The sequence below is a fragment of the Limanda limanda genome, chromosome 18 (genome assembly GCF_963576545.1).
Source record: "Limanda limanda chromosome 18, fLimLim1.1, whole genome shotgun sequence".
Lineage (NCBI taxonomy): Eukaryota > Metazoa > Chordata > Actinopteri > Pleuronectiformes > Pleuronectidae > Limanda > Limanda limanda.
The window spans coordinates 9,994,625-10,017,925 of record NC_083653.1 but is presented as its reverse complement, the minus strand read 5'-3'; the positions used below and the strand labels follow the sequence as shown (position 1 = coordinate 10,017,925).

The following is a 23,301-nucleotide window of genomic DNA, read 5'->3' as shown; positions in this document are numbered from 1 at the left end:
CAAACTAAAGCGTGGAAGGGGGCGTTCCATGTTGTAGCCTGTGTCTGTGGCTATTTCGAGCTAGCTTCTCTATGGATTTAGAGTAAGGGTTAAAGTTTATTCTTAGAAGATGAAACTAATCGACACATGTAGTTGTTAACTGCGTGGGAAAGTTTTGACCACGTCAATTTGTCATTGCATTTTACGTCCATCGAGTTTTTTGACCCTGCCAGGCACCGTATCAGCTGATGCGATTCATGACAGTCACCTGACAGCAACAGAGTTCCCCTGCATGCTAACGTGTGCTCGGTGAAATCCCACAGAAGACTTAACCACGTATTTATAAATACGGATATAGACATATATTACACATAAGTGAGTATTCAGTGAACGTTCAAAGTTGGTGTTCATGCGGAGGAAATGATCACTGTCATCACTGGAGAGGATCTGTGGCTAACGCAGCTAGGTAGCTAGCTAGCTGAGTGTATGGTGAGTGCTGGGGGAATGCTGAGAGTAAACAAAGATGCATGCACAGTAGCTTCAAGTGTCAGGGGTGAGCTGGTGTGTGTGTTGTTTTATGATGTGTTGATTAACTCGTTTTGTTTTCATTCGCTCTGCAGCCCCCCCTCCCTGTTGTCTCTTCTGGATTCTCTGTGACTGCTTGGGGGTAAATCAGGAATAAAGATGCCTCCGTCGGCGGCGTTCATCAGTGGGATCCAGAGGATGATCCTGTATGAAACCAGAGCTGTACGTGTTCCACGATATTCATTCTGTTATTGTCACTGCATATCATCACCACTGCCTACATCTGGCAGTGGTCAGTCTGTGCATGGGTTACACTGGAGTAGGCTGCAAGAACTAGGTCTGGGCTATGTTGCCCAACATGTTATCATCATAACATCACAATAACTTTCAGATATTGATTTTCTTCAAGTTTATAGTTAAACAGTGAAACATGTCACAAATCCCAGAGTAGAACATTTCAAACAATTGCATGTGTAATACATCTTAAAGTGCTTATGCATAAGAATTACTGTGGGGTGAACCTTTGTTATAGTACTATTGAAGACCATCAACTATATGTTTCTTTGTAGGTTTTTATGTGCGTTAAATAGATTACGCATAAACTACTTAATTGAAATTCAACAAAACTTGTGATGTGGTATGGTTCAAGGAAGAACCCATTCGATTTTGGTGCAGTCGACACTTCACTGTTTTTCCAGGGAATGATTAATGGATGTTGATGAAAAGAATATTGCACATTTTTGTAACTGATATCTATGACTGTGTCAAATTTGGTGCAGCTTGATCAAATGTATGAGAAGGTTGTCCTGATGCCTTGCCTAGTACACAAGTTAAAGTACTGATAAGGTCTAGATACAGTTGACATTCGTCACTGGTTTTATTTTTCACACTTCTTTGAACTAAAGGAAAGCTAATTGAATGATGCTAACTGTTTTATATTCCTACAGTTCCCTATATTTACAACCTGTATCTACAAACTAGGGCTGGAAACTGCACCTTGTTAAGGACACAATGGCAGAACAATCTGCTCAGAACATACAACAATGACAATAATATTTCCCGAGACAGCCTGGGTTTTCAAACTGTTGCAATTTATGAGCCCATCCCCCTGCTGGATAGTAATGAAATGTATGTGAGCATGAGGATGGAAAGATCCCGTATGATTCCATGTGCTTGTTAGCAAACACTAGATGGCAGCAAAAGGGTTTGTGATGACTTGCTGCTCCAAGTACAGTGCACATTATTCTGCTTGGATTTACCATGACCACCTCAGTTATACGTATTTCCATCACAGCTCTCGAGACAGAATCTGAATAATTAATTCTCACTACTACTAACTTCAATAACTAATTTTATGGCCGTGTTAAATTGGGATTAATGGCTGACATCATATGTAACAAACATTTATAAAATAAGACAGGGAACTATTTGTCACAGCTGAGTTATCAGAAATTCTTATTGAGCATCTGTCAGCCCATTAGACTGAACAGGGGATAAATACTCTATAACTATTATGGACAAAGAGAGCTCCGTTGGACACTGGGAACAGGACAAAATGGTTTTAACGGACTGTACTGATATCTGATACACAATGTTCCAATTTAACACTTCTTTGGCCATCTTGAAAAATAATGACTTGAAAGGAACAGATGAGAAGGGAAGACACAAATCTTAACAGGGAACATATTAGAATATAGCCTTGTGATCAATTGTGTGCTGTGCCCACATGCACTCCAAACCATATCTACTCTAATTCCACTTCCAATCCAATTCATAGAAAACTGCCTATATGGTGTGTATCTAGCCTGAATTCCTTTTATGTATCAATTCACAGGTTTTTGATACATTCAGTTCAAGTTGGGTGACTAAGTATGAAGAGAACATGTTGCACATTATTTGAAAAAAAGACCCATAGAAAGCGGGAGAGGGGGGGACTCTAAAATGGTTACAGACTTTTAGAATTTTTTCTCTAAACATATTATTCTACAGTATTTTGTTTTGTCAAAGTTTGAGAATAAGACTGAGGTGTATGTAATATATGAGAAAGTATTAAATAAAATATTATCACACATGTAATTTTTTTCAATCTTCATCCGCACTGCTGTGTAGTATTCATTGCAAAGGCCCTCGTGATAATCTGTGCCAAATGCATTACAGCCTTTAACCATTCATGACTTTATTTCTCTTTCCAGAGGTACTTTTTGGTGGGGAGCAATCAGGCACAGACCAAACACCGAGTCCTGAAGATCGACCGCACAGAACCCAAGGATCTGGCCATAATAGACGATAAGGTGAGCAGAGTCTCTGGTACAGTGCAAATACATATACGCTTATGTAATACAGTACAGTACGCCTGCGGGGAAATTGTACAATCACTCAGCTTGTCCCAAGTGTATTGTGGATGACAGCTTAGCTGATGAGTGCTGAGTGTAACTCTTTTTCTTCACCGCTGCTCATTTCCAGGATCTATGAGCTGCAAGTTGATTTGTTTGTTTGTGTTGCTGGTGATTATGATTATGATTATGATGTGTTTATATGTTATTAAGAAGCATCCATGAGTAAATATTCATCACACCACGCTCCCATTCCTTCAGATATTGCACTGACCTCTGGAAACCACGTTAATCTGATTGGCGCTGTGTAGTAATTTATAACCTGACACAAGCATAAAGAAATGAAATGCCGTAACTACTTTGCATTTGCATTGTTTTTTGTCTGTATTTGCTCTTTCAAATGCAATGATAAAAAACACTGTCAGAGTTTATTCATTACGACATTGCTGAGCTAATGTGAACAACAGCTAATCAATTTTTGTCTTAATCGCCTTATTGAGGATTAATCCAAACCCCTTTGCAGGAAACTTGGAGCCATTGATTAAACAATGTCTTTTAGCCATTTGTTTATGATTGCACAGAGGACAAGTCTCCCTGGTTTTGGGTAAAGTTATTAGTGGAAATTAGCTGTGACAGAAAAAAAAATCATAACCACTGTTCTCCAGTTGCTCTGAAAGGTAAAATAAACAATGTGGAAACTGTACACATAATTGAAGAAGGCGACCCTGCCGTGCATGTACAGTATAAATATAGTAGATCTGTCTGTGTATTTGTTCACAGCATGTGTACAACCAGCAAGAGCTTCGGGAACTGCTGGGCCGCCTGGACCTTGGAAACCGCACCAAAATTGGCCAAAAGGGTTCCTCGGGTCTGTCCAGGGCTGTCTCAGCTTTTGGGATTGTGGGTGAGTACAGGCCCTCCACTCTCTTCCTCATCGGCAAAACATGGCAACATGGACCTCATCTACAAATCATTAGTTCTAAAGTTTGTCTTGTTGCCCCAGAAACTAAATACAAGGTTTCATTACATGAGTTTTGTGTAACTGATCACATTTCGTCTTACGATATATTGATGGTATATAGTGTTTTCACTGCAATTACATTTACTCTAATACACAAAAGAAATTAAGAAAAGGCTTTCAATAAGTCCCGAGAACCTGTGTTTGAATCCGGACCCATCATCATTTCTCTTACATGCTTTTTTTGTATTTTCTCTGTACTTAAGTCAAAGATGAAAGAGAACAGACTTTCATATTTTTTAAGGATTACTCCATTAACTGCTCTTTATAATATGTAAATTGACATGAGTCACACAGTCTAGATAAATGGGACAGCGATCGCTTAACTAGATTTGATACAGGACATTTTCTCAGTGAAATAATGACACTGACCCAGATCTCCCAGTAATAAGAGGAACTGTGGCCAATATACAGTTCTTCTCAAAACATGGGGAAATCGGTAGGATGTCTTCATGTTATTTATTCTCAAAAATAATTCAATCCAATGAGCCAGAATCAAATGAAACATTAACCTCAAGCATGTTGCTGCCTAGGAGACCTTCTGTTTTTCAACCCAAGAATGACGGTTTTTAAAATACAGACTTGAAGGGCTTGTGCAAAGTGGTTTCTAAGGGTTTACTTAAAAATGTTTACACGTCACAGTCCAACCACCGACATTCCATTTTCCAGTAAGAGGATATCAGCAACTCTTAACTAATATTGAAGCATCTATTTCATAGCGAAAGAGTAACGCAAATAATCAATGATCAATTATCAATCAAGAAGGAAATTCAGCCCCATACTAAATAAGTGCTGGAATAGTACATTTTAAGATTAAGTGTTATTGTTGAGGCTGCCTATCGGTCGGTCACACTGCTTAAATAAATTAGTTTTTTTTCCTCCACAGTGTCTAATGCCATCTTTGTTCACATACTGCTTTTTGTCAAAGTCTCTGTGTCATATGGAATAAAAGAGTGACTGAGATAGTGTATCCTGAGAGCCCCCTTTAGCCAAGAACATTTCTTATTAGAGCATGAAATGAAAATCGTTATCGTCAGTATATTTTTTATTCACTTTCATCTACCATTTTTGTCAGTCTGACCCATCTCTGACAGCAAGAGACACAATGTACTGATATGGGTCTTGTAAGTCAGCAAAGCAGCAAGGGTCCTGTGGAAGCGCACATGCTTCACTAACCGTCACTGCACTGGTAAACATACGTAAAAAGATGGATAAGATGGTAAAATCAGTGCAAGGTCAGTGCAGTGCAGTGAAGTTATTTTCTGGGATTTTAGAAACATCCTTCCAGAGCTCCATAACACACTATACATCTCTTTTCAAAGGTTGAATATTACTTTGAGTATCTTAATTCACCCTAACAAGTTCAGTGGAGAACATACAAGCATACATACAGTAATTCATATTAGAATTTGAATATGAAAACAATGTGAATCTCATCATCCTCACTTGTCATCTTACAGCACTATAACTCTGGGGCTTTTCTTTGATTGTAAACAGTCCGGTTGTATACACAATTAAGTAGTCCACCAATGACACATTATGGAAATAAACGGGAGGTGCACCCCCACATTACCCACTGGCCTTGATGACGGCAAACATTACCAGTAATATTTATACCAAATAATAAAAACACACAGACATCATTCACATCCTTCTATTATCTACTGAATGTCAGAGACGTCAAAATAGCTCATCAAGCTGAGAGCAAATAATTGACCATGTTAGACGATCTGGGTCAGATTTTCATTATGTAATACTAAATGGATTGGATGGAGTGAATAGGTGACATAATGAAATATGAGTCGCAAAAACTCATGGTCAGCAACCAATTACTTGTTTTAATTGAAAAAATTGTTTGTCCTGAAAGATTTCAATTTTTGTTTTGTTTCTTAACAGGGTTTGTTCGTTTCCTGGAGGGTTACTACATCGTGTTGATCACCAAGCTAAGAAAGATGGCCGACATCGGGGGCCACTCCATCTACAAGATTGAGGACACCAACATGATCTACATCCCCAATGACTCGGTCCGGGTCGCACACCCCGATGAAGCGAGGTACGGTTCATGTTCTCTGCCCTAGATTTGTAATGGTGCCATACACTAAACACACACACATGCTGATGATGCCTTTAAGGATGAGGGATTTGATGCTGAGGCTGACCTCAAACTGTGACGCCTTTTTAGCTGAACGTTGATTCTGCTGTCCCAAAATGTATAAAATAAATGTTTTGGAGCCTGTACAGAAAAGGGAAAGTAAAATTCATGTTCATGGTCGTTTTTGCTTTTATAGATACGTGCGGATCTTTCAGAATGTGGACCTCTCCAGTAACTTCTACTTCAGGTGAGACAAAGGCGTCATTTCCCATTAAGAAAGATTTTAATTGAGTTATGGCAGAAAGTTAGGTGACATGCCAAGAAACAAATGACCTCTCAACTCTTGATCTCGTCTTTGCTTCATTTTTTCTATTTTATAACATGTTGTATAATGAATTGTACCTATATCTGTGGTTTAGCCAAATAAAATTCATGAAGCAACTGTGCAGACTCCACATGTTTGAAAGGACTTTGCTGTCGTACCCTTGCAGTTACAGCTACGACCTGAGCCACTCGCTGCAGTACAACCTGACTCTGCTGCAGAGGCCTTTTGAACAGTGGCTGTCGGAAGCTTCTTCCACAGAGGAAGAGGTTCACACCCAGAATAAGCAGGACAGCTTTGACATCTTTGAAGATGAAGGTTTGCCCACACAAGGTGAGCAGAAGTCGATCACCGGACCTTCATTTTAATATATTGACTGCAGAAGAGCTGGGTTCAAAGCTAACAGGCTGGCAAATAGTTTTTTGTAAATGTTCTATTTGAAAAGTTTGGTTGGAGCCAGGGCAAACTTTTAAGGTATGTTTGATTTAATCTTCTTGAAGTTACTGAAATATTTTGAAAGAATAACTCATGTGTTCTGTTCTTTTATGACAATGAATTATTATAACCTTAATCCTAGTTTAAAGCAATTTCCTAATGTTTCTAAACATCTTAACTCTTGTTTCAAGGCCTTTGTTACCTGAGCTGCTGTTATCTGAGTGTGATCTTAGGTCAGTAACAATAATCCAGAGGATGTTTTTGCTTTCCTCTTTCGGCCACAGTTGTTTACGGCCTCCAGAACGAGCCGTACTACAAGTACGTGTGGAACGGGAAGCTGCTGGACCGAGTCAAGGACATAGTGCATCATGACTGGCTCATGTATATAATCCATGGCTTCTGTGGCCAGTCCAGTATCCTTTCAGCAGCCCTGTGGAGTCCATTTCATCTGTGACTTACACAACTGTTTGGCTGTTTTCATGCGTGTTTATGTGTGTATGTGTGTTTTTTTTTAATTGTCATCAACTTGTAGCTTTGGGCTTCAAGACAAAAAATATAAATGCCAAAAAATATAAATGCTCCTACTTTAACAATATATTCCAAAGATATAAAATGCCTGGAAAGCATCTGCCTGCCTTAATGTGCACACAACTCTAACAATGTGTCCTTTGGCCACACATCCCGTTCATCCCTCAGCATCACCTGTTGAACTGCATCCGAGCACGTGTGTGACACTGTTAGCGACAGCATGTGATTAACCACCAAACTGCACAATCAACTTTTGTTTGTTTTTACGGCTTTAAGCAAACAAATGTGATGCCAATTAAGCAATGGTTATCAAGTATATAAACACTGGCGCTTGCATAATCTCTCCATCTGACATCCGCGGGGGAAAAGCAAAACCAAACCCTATGCATATCTAATCAGATGCGATTTTGAGATGGCTTCTGTTTTTGGATGGAAGACAAGATTTTGTTTTGTAACACACACACACACACACACACACACACACACACACACACACACACACACACACACACACACACACACACACACCCACACCCACACCCACACCCACACCCACACCCACACCCACACCACACCACACTTTTGCTCTCAAGTCCTACCAGACACAGGTTGTGTGTGTGTACCAGGAATTTGTATTAGTCTCTACATTAATAATTTCCTCTGCCTTTAAAAAAAAAAAAAGCTTTTGTAGTATTGATGCATGAGTTACTGCTGCAGAGGAGCTTTGGGCAAGTATAGAGCTGAATAAACGCTCTGATTTATTATGGTAAAAGTCCGCCTTAGGGGTTACTGATACTAATGTTTTAATTTCATCATTTATTCATGAATCAAGTTTTTAATGTTTTAATGCAGTATTTTGTGCATATTCCCTGCCTTTGTGTTGTGCAGTAAAACGCAGCAGATACTACAGACAAGGTAAACTGCACTTTAAAGTAAGTGCTGCTGGAAAGCTGTGTTGCCTTAAGTGCTGTTTCTCTCTGTCAGAATGAGAAGGCCAATAGATGCAATAATAGACGACTGGGCGAAATGGGGAAATGCAGAAATTTATAGCCGATGAGGAGATGAGATTTGTTTTGTGAATAAGAACAAAATGTATATGTTGTCATGTCATTCCGAACACACCCTTTTCAGGTTTGAAGTTAATTTTACAGCTAATGACAAAACATCCACAACAAAACTGATCAAAATTTTTTTTAGACATTCCCTGTTTTAAATAAAACATTAAAGACAATCTACATCTAACATATATAGAACAATAATGTTCTATCTAAAAAATCTGTTGTGTGTGTGTGTGTGTTCACCAGCAGGTCATTGTGTAATGCTGTCAGTGTTGCATTATTATTCCTCCTTTACTCACCAACCACAGAGCTTTTGATCTACGGTCGACCGGTTCACATCACCCTCATTGCCAGGCGATCCAGCAAGTTTGCCGGGACCCGCTTCCTCAAAAGAGGAGCCAACTGTGAGGTACAGCTGTTGCCCAGGCAACAGGGAATAGTACATAGGGGAGGCAGGGCCGAGGGCCACTGGGAGGATTGAGATGACTCAGGTTGATCACAGGGGGTTAATTTGACCTGCTGCCTCTTCCTTGAGTATATGCATGTGTGTCTGTGTGGGTGAACGGCGGTGGAAGGGACGACTTTTAGAAAAAACACAGATTCTATCTGTGTATCTGACAACTACCCTGAGAGTAGGCTGAATTCAGTTTTCACAGTTTCCTGCTCTTGAGTGCATTGCCAAGTAAAGTAGTTATTTTAATATAAATCTGTAAAGGGTTTTCTCAGAGTACTCAACAGACATTTTGACTCATTATTATATATTATATTAGTGGCGGTAAGTCAAGTTGTGCCACTAAAGCCCTTATTATTATCAATTCAAAATAAAGGCTGCCATGACAGAGGCCAGGGAGCCAAAAGCGTGGATTTACCCAGTGAGACACTTTGTTCATGCTGAAGTGTGACATTCCTCCTTGACCTTGGAAATGTCAACTGTGAAACAAGTTCCACTAAAAGGTTAATTTAGTCGATGCTTTCACCTGAACAGCGCAGAGACAAAGAGACTTTTTTTTATGATGCCTTCATGCTGGAGTGGCCGGGGGGGTGGTGTTTGTGTTGTCCGCCGCTCCATACAACTCCATTCTGGTGAACGCAATATCTCAAGAACACCTTCGGAGAATATTTTCAAATTTTGTATATATGTTCACTTAGACCCAAGGATGAATGAAAAGTCACTGCGAACTCTTACAGCACATTTGCTGGCTTGTGAACACAATATCTCAAGAATGCTTTGAGGGAATTTTATCAAATTTGACACAAACATTCACTTGGACTCAAAGATTAGCTGATTAGATGTAAGTGTTCAAAGGTCAAGGTGCTTTGTTGGTGGAGGCATACAACCGTCGGGCTGTAATTTTGGTTGGATTGAGCTGGTTAGGAAATCCTTCTTGTGTTGATCTTGAAATCTGAAGTGCAAAGTTCATTCTTGACCTTGGAAACAGCAGTTTAGCTGTTGTGGAGCTTTCAGTTGCATCACATGGTCTTAATCTGCAGATGTCCACGATCAATAATCAGATCACCAATTCAACATGGACATGAAGTGCTCAAAACTAGGGTGATATGCACGTATACATTCCTGTGATATGATGCAAAGCTCCAGACCCAGAAGAAATATTAATACCACAAGGTCAATTCAGTTAATGCTTCTTTATGCTCTTATTCGTTTCTAGGGGGATGTGGCTAACGAGGTGGAGACGGAGCAGATTGTCCACGACGCCTCGGTGATGTCATTCACAGCAGGAAGTTACTCTTCATACGTCCAGGTGCGAGGTTCAGTCCCGCTCTACTGGTCTCAGGACATTTCCACCATGATGCCCAAACCCCCCATACGATGTAAGACCACTGTTTACACCTCATATATCTGTCCTGTTCATCAGCAGCCTCTATTTTGTCGAGTACCAGAATAATGTGCATCGTGTTTCATATTACCATGAGAACAACTGGCTCTATAATGGAAATGAGTTATCAAAGCAGTGCAGGCTTTGATGCAGGGTTTTTCTCATATCCACTTATACACAAGGACAGGAGACAAATGATACGTCCACATACGTCCCCTTTGAACAGAATGCAGCAGCACAGCAGGTATTTAACTAGTTCTCTTTATTGTGCTCAATGTATTCATGCTAGAAGCTAACAAGGACCAGAAATAACCCTGGAGGCTCAGAGGATTATTGCAATAAGAACTTATGCATTTCAAATAATATAGTGTCTTTCTACCTACCAGGGTCATTTTTCTTTAAGATAAAAAAATATATAAAAAAAAAAAAAGATAGGTGAATCCAGGACACTTCTACTCTGTTGATTCTCATCTTTGTATCCTTTTTCCTGTCTCATTACGAGAGGGATAGAAACATAAAACCAGGGCCAGAGGGAAGGGATCAGGTCCTGACATCTGTGCTTGCATGTGTACAATATCAGTATTGAATCATCATCCCCCCCACCCCCTGTATGCCCTTTAATTCATCCTTAGATGACATTCACCTGCGTAAGATGCGCCGAGCATGTCCCTAAGATCCCTCTGTGTATCCACTTACCTCATTGTCCTGGTCCCACTGTGATGCTGAAAGACTGTCCTCATCTGACAAATGCTGCCAAATTCAAAATCTGCCAAACTGCAAATCTGCTTTCCTGGCAACACTCGTATGAGAAGATTGTATTCCTGCCCTTTGTACTGAATTCTTAAGCCGTTTTGCTGATTTGTTTTCACTTACCTTCAGACAGGCAACACTATGAGGGGGGACTTGTGTCAAACGTACAAACATGTGTGCGCACATTTTGTTCGACTCGCAAACCAATTCAACATCCACACATGTAGCACTATGAGTTTACGGGCTTGACAGCAGATTAGCATCTCAGCTGCAGCACATAACAAGCTTAAAGAGGTTGTTGCCATTCTGCCACAACCGTGACTATGGTGAAACCTCAGCCATGCAGAACTAGGTGCAGCTCAGATCCGACCGATGATCAGCCCAAGTTCACTCCAACTGTAATGTTTATTTGATTTTGAAGTGGGCTGTATAGAACGATATCAGAGCAATCTAGGTCAGCGACGTGGCAAGGAGACAGTTTGAGCTCTGTGTCTCTGCATGTTGAGGACATTGTGCCTATCCCAGGATGCATTGCTCATTGGCCGTGTTTGTGATAACTGGTGAGAGTAATTGTTACGTAACCAGTCTTTATGATTGACCTGGAGTGGGCAGATGTCTTGGTTGTGATGAAGATGACCTTAATGGGCGACTCTTGTTCATCGTTGCCATCCTTATCAACACTCTCCCCCCAGGTGCAATAAGAATTTAGAGCTTATACTCTCTTTGTTTTCACAAATTCTTGTCTCCCTGGAGGACTAGGCAGCAAAATAATGATGCTGAAAGAGTAGAGGAGTGAATCTGAAGAGCGTGTGCCAGAGCATGTGCGTTATTGTCAGTTTTCAAATACCTGTGAGAGACCGCGTGGGATAAACTGTGGAGTGAGCTGACCTATTTCTTCTAATCTTTCTTTTGGCCGCTTCACTGGTCCAATTCGACAGCCCACTGCAGGTGTGGGACTCTGCGTGACTGGCAAATGGAGGCATTATATATGATTAAAGAATAAATAGATGAATGAAAATGGAAGTGAATGAATGAAACACTGGGACAATACCTGGAGCAAAGATTGACGTCACAAGTAACAATTTCACGCAGTGTGCAACCTTACCAGTATCACACTTTTATTTGTCCATTTGTATTGGCTCAACAGACCACTATATTGTAATATTATTTTTAGCTTTGTCGTGACGTGTTGATCTTCGCACCTTGAATGTTAATCAATGGATTTTTTTCCCTCCCTTTCAGTGGACCAAGCTGACCCATACGCACATGTCGCTGCCCTCCATTTTGACCAGATGCTGCAGCGGTTTGGCTCTCCCATTATCATCCTCAACCTGGTCAAGGTACCACGCGCGCACACACGTTTTTAAGGTCCTCTCCCCTTAGTTATTTGATGCTATAAGAACGGGTAATCATAATTGACAGCTAAGATTTACTTAAAATTGATTGATCATGTGTAAAAATGGCGTCTCAGTCCCTCATTTGTTACTGCGCAGGCTTCAAGTGTGCAAGATGGCAAAGATCAGGATAATTTAGCTTAATTTCTGGACAGTGTGAGGAAGTGGAGATGTGTTACATCCAATTGTCTGCATATATTGTTTAAACTACATCACAACATGTCAGTTGTCTTTACGACTACCATGAGAGGATTTTATTCTCCCAAACATTATGGGGAGTATAACTTTTATGGATTTTATTCAGTATAATTATATAAGGGCACTTCACTTCATAACTCTTGCTACTTTTTATCAGGCTAAATGATTCTAATAAGTGTTATGTTGTAAAATACTTTATCTCCAGATGTGGATCCCTGTGAATAGTTGATGTGAATTTAAAGTCGAAATGTGTCTTTCAAACCTGTTGAATTACTCAACAAGTCCGTATCTTATAAAGACGTGATTGTGTTATTGCCCAAGCACTCGATGTGATGTTCAGGGGTTAGTTGCTGCTCGTGGTTGGTGATTAGCAGCAGTTGAAATGCTCCCATGAATATTGATCTCTCTGTGCATTGCACCGAAAACACACAGACGGACACAGCTAGGGTGAAATGACACACACTATTACACAAACACAGCTTGCTGTCACCACCAAACATTCAGGCATTCATCTCGGTGCCGTAGCAGGGGTTGCAAGCTCACGTTGTCGCCCACAAGGGAAGCTGTGAGACAAGGGACCAATCACAAACCTCAGTTGTCCGCACAAGCCGCAGCCATGTGATATTGGAAAACTGTGGGGAGTAGGGGAGGAAACCCCCCACTTTTTCTACACCCTCTCTCATACCCCAGTGTGATAGGGAAAGAGAGGAGGTGGGTTGGACAATCAGATCATGACTGTCCATCTCTATATGGTGCCGACTGGGGTCGGCGTAGCCATGTCAACCCTTGGATGGGTGCGTAATTTTCCTCATGGGTTAGTGTGTGCTCCTCCCTGTGTGTATGTTAAACAAGACAGGGAGGCAGAGTGAGGACGCACATGGCCAAGCATGTGAATCACTTTTTCAAGTGGCTCACTTAATTAAAGTCCATTTTCCCTGCTTCACGAGATAGCATTTACTTTCATCACATGGGCGATTTGAAAAATATATTTTAATCCGCTAACTTGAATTTAATTATCATGAATATCAAAATCTCTCTTGTCTTTGAGGGTCCAGAGCAAATAACCACCTGAAATTGTAGCAGGACACAAAGGAAGACAAATATAGAAGAGGGAAGCATAAAAGGAGCCATTTGATGTTCCCTATTACTGTGGAAAACTATACTTTGAGATAAATGGTGCTAATTTCCATCCATTGAGATTACCATGATCAAGTGTGCATATGTTATAGGTTCTTTTGTGATCGAGGACCTTAAAACACCAACAGACAGACTTAATGGTACGATATGTACTACTGTGAACAATACACTGCTTTTTCAAGTATATGTACATGGGTATAATGTGTTCTAATCTTGTGTGTGTGTTTGCGCTGGTAATCCGGTCACTGTGTTTCTTTGCCAAGGCAGAGTGTGCACGAAGATCTGAGCTGCTAAAAGTTGCATCCAAGTCAATTATCGCCCAGGGTGATTAGTCAGAAGGCTCAATGAGGGGTGGAGGAGGACATTGACAGAGAACTTTCATGGACAGTGTGCATTCATTTTCATTCACAAAAAAAGCTTTAGTTTAATTTTATTAATGATTATTTTTCCCTTCTGGCTCTTAACTCAGAAATGTTTGGCCCTCGGATACAAGAGATATTTAAGAGAACTGTACCTCTCTCTCTTTACAGCACAAATCAGACGTATCTCACACAGCTAGTATATTTCTTCTCTATTTTTGTCTTAGGTTACTATGTGGATAGCGTGAATGAGTTTTGGTGATATCTCTCCGTGTACTCATGGGAACTCTGAGCAGCGTACAAGGACCTATAACCACCTGTAAAGAGGTTTTATTTTTGGAGAAAGAACCGACGTCATGCGTGTGACAAAGTTTATGTCTCTCTTGTGCTCCAGAAACGGGAAAAGAGGAAACACGAGAAGATTCTGAGCGAAGAGCTTTATCCAGCTGTGATCAACCTAAACCAATTCCTCCCTCCAGACCACTGTATCGACTACATTGCCTGGGACATGGCCCGCTACACCAAGAGGTTGGAATGACAAATGTGTCTATGTACACAGCTATAATTTGTTCTAAGATTTATGAACACAGTATTTTCATTATTCTCACAATTTGTATAGAAGCAATGTTAGGTGTAATGAATAGTTGAAAGAAAAACACAAAATTAACGTTATGAAATAAATGAACAATTCTATTTCATACATTTCTTCTCTGCTGGGAAACTGTTGCAGTCATAATATCCCCCTTACGGGAATCGGATGTTTTTTCACGTATTTTGTTTTCTTTTTTCATTTTAAAATGAAGTTTAAAGAACCTGGGGGGAAATTAGAGCAGTCTGCACAGCTGCACTCTCCACTTGAAATAATGGCTTAGTTCCCTGAAATGACACACATCTGCTTTTTGTGCTAAAGAACCTTTAGGGCAACTATTCCGAGAATTTGGCCTTGTTTGGCTTATGTTGGGAAATTAAATAAGCATACTACAAAAGTCAGAGGTATTTTATATCAGCTGTGCAACTCGAGGACAGAAATTGGCTTGTTTTATTCGGCAGATAATTATTTGACCGCCCTTTTGTTCTCTACGTTTCTCAGTAAGCTGTGCAACGTCCTGGACCGTCTGAGTATGATAGCTGAGAATGTGGTCAAGAGAACAGGTTTCTTCATTAACCAATCCAGCTTCTACTGTCATACCCTCAGACCAGACGACAGGTGAGTCCTTTCTACCTTGCAACCCCTGTTGTGTCTCTTATAAACGGAGTAAACACACGCACACAAGCACGCAAGCACGCACACACACACACACACACACACACACACACACACACACACACACACACACACACACACACACACACACACACACACACACACACACACACACACACACACACACACACACAATCAGACAAACAGAGACTTTCAAAACCCCATTTCGATCTTTGTTCATTCAGCTGTTGTACACAAATCTCAACATAAATCATTTTTCATATGAAGTTGTTCTAAAACTGACATGAAAAACCTCCAAGCACTTGATAGTTTTCAATTCCTTGTTTACACTGCTTATTTTTGCTCAACGTTAGCTTAGCTTACGGAAACGGACAGAACCTTCTGTCTGCACCCTTACTTTACATTGGCAAACTTTGTTGCTTTATGCGTAAAGGCAGAATAAAGGAGCCCTGAGCAGTTAAAGGTTACATTGGGTCTCAGATTATGCATAATGGATTTTAATAGAATGTAAGAAAAACAACAATGTGCTCGACCACATCGCCATCATCTCTGCATTTGCACATCAGTCATACTTTTTGTCTAAGCTTGTATGAATTCCTTTTTGTGCTCACACCTTTCAGGATACATTCACCGACGCTGGTTAATTTAGAAACTCGCCACATATGAATTCTTAATGGAAATTATGCCTGATGGCAGTTGTTTCGCGGATATATTTTTTTCTGCTAATGAGCTGAATAGATTGCCGTCCCTGTGCTTCGTGCATTGTCTGCATATCTTAATCACTCTTACCGAACATTACCATTATGGTTACGTAATCCAACAACCACGCTGCAGCCAGTATTTAATACCCTTTCTTTTGCATTACCCAGCGTCGCCTCTGTTTCTCTGTTATACACGCTCACTTCACAGTCATGCACACAGTCCCCCCCCTGCCATTTACACACAAAGAAAAGCCTCAAAAGCTTTGAGATGCACTAATGATTATGGCACCTTTAGCCTTCATCACATTGTTGGTTAGCCTGTGAGTAATAAGGAGGATATGTTAACGTTTTCTCTTCCTTATCCTGCCCTCTTTGACTTTTCTCTCCACCTTGTAAAATATGCATGTTTTCTCATGCTTAGCATTACTGGAACTACATTTGTTAATTGCTCTCAGCTCATTAAGTTCATGCCCTGTTGAGACACACTTTGCCTTTAAAAAAACACACATCACCAGCTATCGAATTGATTCTTCAGAGATTCCCCTTTCAGCAGTTGTTTCTGAGAGGCAGCTTTTTCTCGCAGGGTGATTCTTCCTTCCCTATTGCTGTTTTTTGCAGGACACTTTATGAAGAAAGTGATGAACAGTGAGTAGTGTATTGAATTTGGTGGAAAAGGGATAATAAAGAGCCAGCTGTGGATCTTATTCAGTGTCGCACTTTAAAATCTAAAAGCTAAAATGCATCCTTTTGCCAAGATAAAAAGATTGATAACACTCATATCTGTCCATTAAATATGAAGCTGTGGTCAACTAGCTTACTGGAAGCAGAGGGAAACATCTTAAAACTTAAAATACTTAAACTTAAAACACTTTACATCCTCATTCCTAAAAGTAAAAAGTTTAAACATTTTCGGTTTTCCAAGAAGTTATTTGATGGACAAACTTTAATTTAAGATGAGATAACTGTACAGCAGCTATAGCTTTCTATTAACAATACAGACACCAGAGTAGTATTTAAAGCCATATTTAAATATATATTTCCACATCCTTTGATTTTTTTATAATAATAATTGATGTGGAGAAAGGAAGGAAACCAACAATTGTTCTATATTAAAAAGTACAAACAACAAAATAACTTTAAGCTAAAAACTAGGAGAACTGGGATGTAAACAAGATCCAGTATATTTTCTCTTTGAAGCAAACCTGTCATACTGGTGGTATTTTGTCTAAAAATATATTTGCTCAAACCGCCAGCGGTAATGTCAACAACACGTCTATAAATACTTCACTATGTTCTGCATGAAAATGGTGATTATATCAATTATCTTTTGTCTGTTTCCACTGTCTGTTTTTCAGATGGGGAGACGTGGGTGGACACATCACAGCCAATGGACGAGTGCAGGTATGTCACAGAGAAAACTGGTTGAAAAAACCTTTGTCTCGAAAATCCAAATTTTTCGCAATCCTATTTGCACAACTGATAAGATTAAGAAATACACCTTTCACATTTATCAATTGAATTGTAATTGGTAACACTTATTAATTCATAGCACTGAGATATATGGGCCAAGGAAACAACTATTATCTATTATGTGTATTCAAGAAATGCCCAGTATTCATTACTACAGCTGCAAAATTGGGCCAATGCATCAACAGTAGGTGCATAATAAATGGTTTTATCAGTTTTTATGGAAACCTTGTTCAAATATACAGTGACCTACAGAAGTAAAATACATGGAGATGTGTTTGCAGTTGATGCTATGATTCTACTTGCTGTCTTTTCATGAAGTTTGTGTCTGACTCACAGAAAATACATCTTGAAGTGAATGAATTTTTGTCATAAGGCTTCATGAGTCTCTGTCATCGTAGACCGGTGTGTTGCGGACCAACTGTGTGGACTGTCTGGACCGGACCAACACTGCCCAGTTCATGGTGGGGAAGTGCGCGTTGGCCTATCAGCTATATGCACTAGGAATGATTGACAAGCCCAAGCTGCAGTTTGATACAGACTGTGTCAGGTAAAGCTCTTTATCTCACCATGTATGTTTTATGTGTTTATGGGTTTCATGCTTTATTGTGCACAACTAGATGCCTCTGTGTTTGTCTATTGCTTTAGTATTTTCTGTTTGTGTGCGTACTTCAGGTTGTTTGAGGAGCTATACGAAGACCATGGGGACACACTGTCTCTGCAGTACGGTGGCTCCCAGTTGGTCCACAGAGTCAAGACCTACCGCAAGATCGCCCCCTGGACTCAACACTCCAAAGACATCATGCAGACTCTGTCGCGCTACTACAGCAACGCTTTCTCAGGTGTGTGAAACCGAGACATATTAAATCTTTAATCTGCATGAAATCCTCTTATATACTTATACACAAATCATCATCAAGATACCATAGTAACTAATACTTTTCTATACTACTTTTCATACATATATATAGTCAGGAAACATATCGATGAATAAAAACACTGAAAACATCAGCTCCAGGAGCCTGGTAGATCCTCCAGCTCTTAATGGAGCTTGTGTCCTGCTGCGCATGAGTTTCTCTTTTGTTCTGAAGAGAGGGACTCATAGTCAGTCATTGAGAAACACATGAAGAATCAGTTCAGCTTGAAAACTGATATCAAGTCGGGAGAAACTTTTAGATTCCTGAAATTACGAAAAGTTAAGTAATGTAGAGATCCAATTAAAAACTGTGTGTCTAAGAAAATGTGCTTGAAGTGGTCTGACCAACAAGTGACTGTTCCACACAGAAAGGTGGAAATTGTGTCCCCAGAAATAAAGAGGTGAGATTATCCTGTGTTTTGTATTAAGCCAGCACTGATGGAGCTGTACTACTTGACTTACTATGTCGACCTCCTCTGTGTCTTTTGGAAATTGGGACGACTGGCTGGTTGCAGGTCAGAGCCTGTAAAGTAGCTAATTGTTTTATTTCTGACTGAAATGTCAAGTGAGAGAGGCTCATATGATGCAGACCTCTTAGGTTCTATTTTCTTCTATTGATTGCGAATACGCTTTTATTTCCCTTTACTCCCTGCGTAGTTTTTTGTGTAATGCTCTCTATAAGTCTGACATTTCAGGTTTTAATTTTTCATAGTATGTCACCCAAAACCACATTATACACCTTGGACAACCAGCACGTGGCATCACAGTTGGGGGGGATGTATTAAATGGCCCCAAACTGAACTGGGCAACATGCAGAACACGCCCCACATACTGAACACGCAAACCCTGGAAGAGATTATCTCTGCACGCGCCCTTAGCCAAACATGATGTAGGGAGGTGCTCAGCAGCAGAGTCTTTACTTTTTCGATTCGGATGACTGAGTTCAGCTTTACCCTTTGTTTCCTTAATTGGCACCTTTGCAGTCTCCTTTCCCGTCATCTTAAAATTTATTTCACCTCTTATAATTGGCAAACTGTTAAGCTGACAAAACTGGATAAAGCTCACATACTGCACACTGAGAACATGCAGAATTGAGCCTGTGAGGTCATTTTTGACATTGACAAATAATTCCCACAACTCCACTTGATTGATCTTTTAGGTTATAACAAAACCAAAGAACCATAAACTTGTCAAATTAGAGTCCGACCAAAACATGTATGTCAGATCAGCAGAGAACTGTGCACAGTGGCGGCTGTTTCATTGTCGTTATCGTGTCCATCTTTCTCCTCCAGACGCCGACAGACAGGACGCCATCAACCTGTTTCTCCAAGTCTACCAGCCGTCGGAGACCAAACCGCACCTGTGGGAGCTGCCCACTGACTTCTACCTGCATCAGAAGAACACCATGGCCCTTCCCCAGGACAGACGCAGGTACACACACAAACACGTATACACACGTACATGTCTGTCATGAGTGTTGAAGACGTTCACTGGAGAGTGTGGCAGGTTTTCATGAGACTGCTTTTTGTGATCAGTACGACTGGCTGTTATCGAGCCTCCTCATTTGAGCTTTGAGGTCTAATTATGTGAGCCGCAGCCCTGAGGCTTCATGATTTACCAACTCGGCACATTGTCAACATCAGACTGCAGCACAGCATCTAAGTCAGTACGATAATTCATTTTGCTCATAGTCAAGGGTGTGAACTGGTTTAAACTTGTGATGTCTGCGATGGACAACAGTTGGGTTTTCTCTGTGTTATATGTTTGTGCTTATGAGGTCCTTCAAGGTGGTTATGTTTTCACCCGCGTCTATTGTGCGTTCTTCAGCAGGATTATGCAAAAAGTACTGCAGGCTGCAGGACTGAGACACATCTCATTCACTGTTTATTTAACTTTTAGTTGAAACATAAAGCAGTTTGATGTTTTTGTGAACCTGTTAAGTGAAAATTGTTGGTCTGTCCTTATCATAATGACTTTTGTATTCCATTATACGTTGTGACCCACAGCAAAGCTCATGTCATTGTGTGCATGTGTGCGGCGGCGTACTAGTATGCGTGTTGTTTGCTTCCCATGCTAGCATAAAGGCAGACCCACTTTTCTGATACAGGCCACTTGTTTATGGCGCCACAAAGGGCCAAGGTAGCACAACCATTATTCGGACAAATTAGCATGGGCAGAACTGAATTCGCTTTGGCAGCCTCAAACTTTTCTTCTGCTCTCAAACTAGCCTAAGTAGCACATCAAACATTAAATCATAATAAGTGCATTCAGACAAATTGCTCATATTGAATAAAAGGATGATGTATTCAGCAGTTTAACCGTAGGTGGCCCAGCCAAGTCAATTTCCATATCTAGGTTATGTGAGGTCTCAAAAGATTCAGATGCAGAATATACATCAGTCAGTAGAAATTTATCCAAAGATTTTAATGATTTGTCTTATTTCCAGTTACACATTGTGGTGGTCAGAGGGAATCCTGGCCTATCTCCCTGTTCCCTATGATGAAGGTATCGCTTTATTATATAATATCTGCAATAACATCAACAAGATGCATCCATTACATGAATGATGAGTGATTTTCCTTAAAGCATGTTTTCTTCCCCTGTATGAATGCAGTCCCCTGTGAGAACAACATGAAGAAAGTCAAAGTTAAGAGGGTGAACCACTATGACGAGAGCACCGACATCTACACCGAGTTCTTCAAACCTTATGAGCTCACCTCCTTCGATGACACCTTCTGCATCGCCATGACCAACTCTGCAAGGTGAATACAGAGCAAAGATTTCATGGGTTAAACTACAAGCCGAGATGTGTTTTTACAGCCTATTAAAAGGACATTACTGCTTAAACAGTGCTAAAATGTTTGTGTCAAGTTGCCTCATATTTTGTAACTCTCCCCTTAATAAGGCAGTTCACATGCCTTAGCTTTTATTGGGATGCATGGCAAGATGGCAGCTAATGGGTTTCCCTATATTCTGTGTTCTTAAAGGGAATTTATGCCCAAAACCGTTGGAGTGGATCCAAGCCCCTTCACGGTTCGCAAGCCAGAGGAAACTGGGAAATCAGTGCTGGGGTAAGTAGATCCAAGCCCTGTCCACATTTGTGATGTTTTTTTGGGGGTGTGTATGTTCTTTCTTCTGTAATAAATCCTGTGTCACTGTGCCCTCATGCACACGTCCTCATTTGTGCTCCCAGGTAACCAAAAACCACTCTGTCCATGTTTAGAACACAACGTGCTGAACTCACCAGAAATCAAGTGTGTGTGTGTCTGTGTTTTTTAAAATACTTCCTCCTTTACACACTATTATAATATGAGCTATTGCTGAACTCGTACCTGGTTCAAATCCCCATGTGCCAGTGGCAGCTACTGCTCAACACCTGACCCACTCTGTGCTCTATGCTGCTTTCATGTTTCCCTTTAATGCATTAATCTTTAGGGATCATTCTGCTTTTATGCTGTTGTGTTTTCTTGTATGGTAAGACAGTGCAGAGCATTTACCACTGATATGACTCACTGGCTTTGAACTTCACCTCATCACGTGTGCTTACACACAAAGAACCATCGCTTCATCCATTTTCTTAAAGCCAACTATCTCAGGTTACTGTGGCAACATGATGAGGAGAGAAAATCAAAGTTCTGTCTTTAGTCTCCTTCTGGACGATCACCAGATTCTCTCAGGTCTCTTTGAGTTCGTTCTATTAGGTTTCCTTCCCACTGGTTAGTCCTGGGCATTTACATTTAAAAAACTAGTGCACTGCCCATTCTAAACCTGCCTGTTTCCGTGGCCTGTGGTGAAACTGTTAAAGTTTATGTTCTTTCAAAGGTTTTTCAATATTGAAAGTATAACGTGTCCAAAAACAGTTATTGAGCTACGTGAACCACACACAGACAGACAGAGATTTCTCATATATTCCTTTTTTATCAGCCAATATATCAACTATAAACCGCTTTCACGTAAATAGAGGGGTTGTAGGAATACATTGTGCCATTGCTGCTATGGTGTATTATTTCTCTCAGGATAAATGAAGTGATCCTCCAAACATACATGTGAATTTGTGATACGAGCTTAATCAAGGAGCCAATCGTGTGTTTGATTATCTGTTCCTCTCTGGATATTGGCAGCAACAAGAGCAGTAAAGAGGAGACACTGCTCCAGAGGAAGACCGCAGCCAGCGCACCTCCGCCCCCGAGTGAGGAGGCCATCTCCAGCACATCGGAGGACGACTCCGAGGACGACCGCGATGATGACGGCTCCGTATCCCAGCGCTCTACCCCGATCAAACTGCTAACGGAGTCCGGAGAGAGCACACGCACGCAGGAGGTATGAAAATACAAACTGTCTAAATAAATACAAAAATGCCCGAAAAGGCTTCAAGGATATAATAAAGAGACAAGTACAACAAAATGTGTATCCCTTTATAGCCTTATTGTTTAATGTGGATGGATTATTGCAGGCTGTTAAATGAGATCCTCTAATTAGTCATGGATAGGCAATCTCTTCTAAGGACCTCAGGGAGATGTCATCAAAGTTCAGGCTGAGCTTTTGCCACCTGGATTTATTTTTGGCCTCCAAAGCATTTTGCATTCTGATTTGGAGCATGTCACCCTGATTGTATTATATCCACTTCCTCGTCCCCCTGTGTCCTGCTCTAGAAATTAACTCTGTATTTCTACATCAAATAGAAGAGAAGATGTCAAATGAATCAGCCAGAGTAATGGGGGTTCAATAGCCGAGGTGGTATTGTTTTTATCCCTTCCTGTCTCTATTTCGTCTTCTTCTGCAGCTGGTCAGGGTTAGATTTAAACGTACCGTCTCTTTACAATGAATGCATGGCAGGCCAAAAGTGCTTCAGGGATCATTCCATACTTCATCACCAGGAGCGTTTCGGACCACATGGCCACTGGTGCATCATATATAACACAGCATACGTGTGAAAAATTCCCAGACTCTATCGTCACTATATCCATATCTATTTCACGCCCCAGGTGGACCCGTCGCACATTCTTATTTCGTATTGACCCAGATTCTA

At 40.6% G+C, this 23,301-nt stretch overlaps 1 protein-coding gene across 1 annotated transcript in view; it reads left to right on the top strand.

Annotated features, from left to right (window-relative positions):
* Positions 1–241: 241 nt before the first annotated feature.
* The window catches only part of fig4a (FIG4 phosphoinositide 5-phosphatase a), a 33,784-nt gene continuing 10,724 nt past the window's right edge, over positions 242–23,301 (top strand). Inside the window, exons 1-21 of the mRNA XM_061091307.1 lie at positions 242–468; positions 600–726; positions 2,697–2,795; positions 3,618–3,741; positions 5,752–5,908; positions 6,144–6,194; positions 6,439–6,602; positions 6,989–7,117; positions 8,599–8,699; positions 9,958–10,120; positions 12,118–12,215; positions 14,358–14,491; positions 15,054–15,170; positions 17,245–17,290; positions 17,758–17,906; positions 18,032–18,198; positions 19,565–19,703; positions 20,719–20,777; positions 20,887–21,034; positions 21,260–21,343; positions 22,394–22,592. Coding sequence (XP_060947290.1) covers positions 664–726; positions 2,697–2,795; positions 3,618–3,741; positions 5,752–5,908; positions 6,144–6,194; positions 6,439–6,602; positions 6,989–7,117; positions 8,599–8,699; positions 9,958–10,120; positions 12,118–12,215; positions 14,358–14,491; positions 15,054–15,170; positions 17,245–17,290; positions 17,758–17,906; positions 18,032–18,198; positions 19,565–19,703; positions 20,719–20,777; positions 20,887–21,034; positions 21,260–21,343; positions 22,394–22,592 — 2,391 coding nt within the window. The 5' untranslated portion in view covers positions 242–468; positions 600–663. The remainder of the gene's footprint in view (positions 469–599; positions 727–2,696; positions 2,796–3,617; positions 3,742–5,751; positions 5,909–6,143; positions 6,195–6,438; positions 6,603–6,988; positions 7,118–8,598; positions 8,700–9,957; positions 10,121–12,117; positions 12,216–14,357; positions 14,492–15,053; positions 15,171–17,244; positions 17,291–17,757; positions 17,907–18,031; positions 18,199–19,564; positions 19,704–20,718; positions 20,778–20,886; positions 21,035–21,259; positions 21,344–22,393; positions 22,593–23,301) is intronic.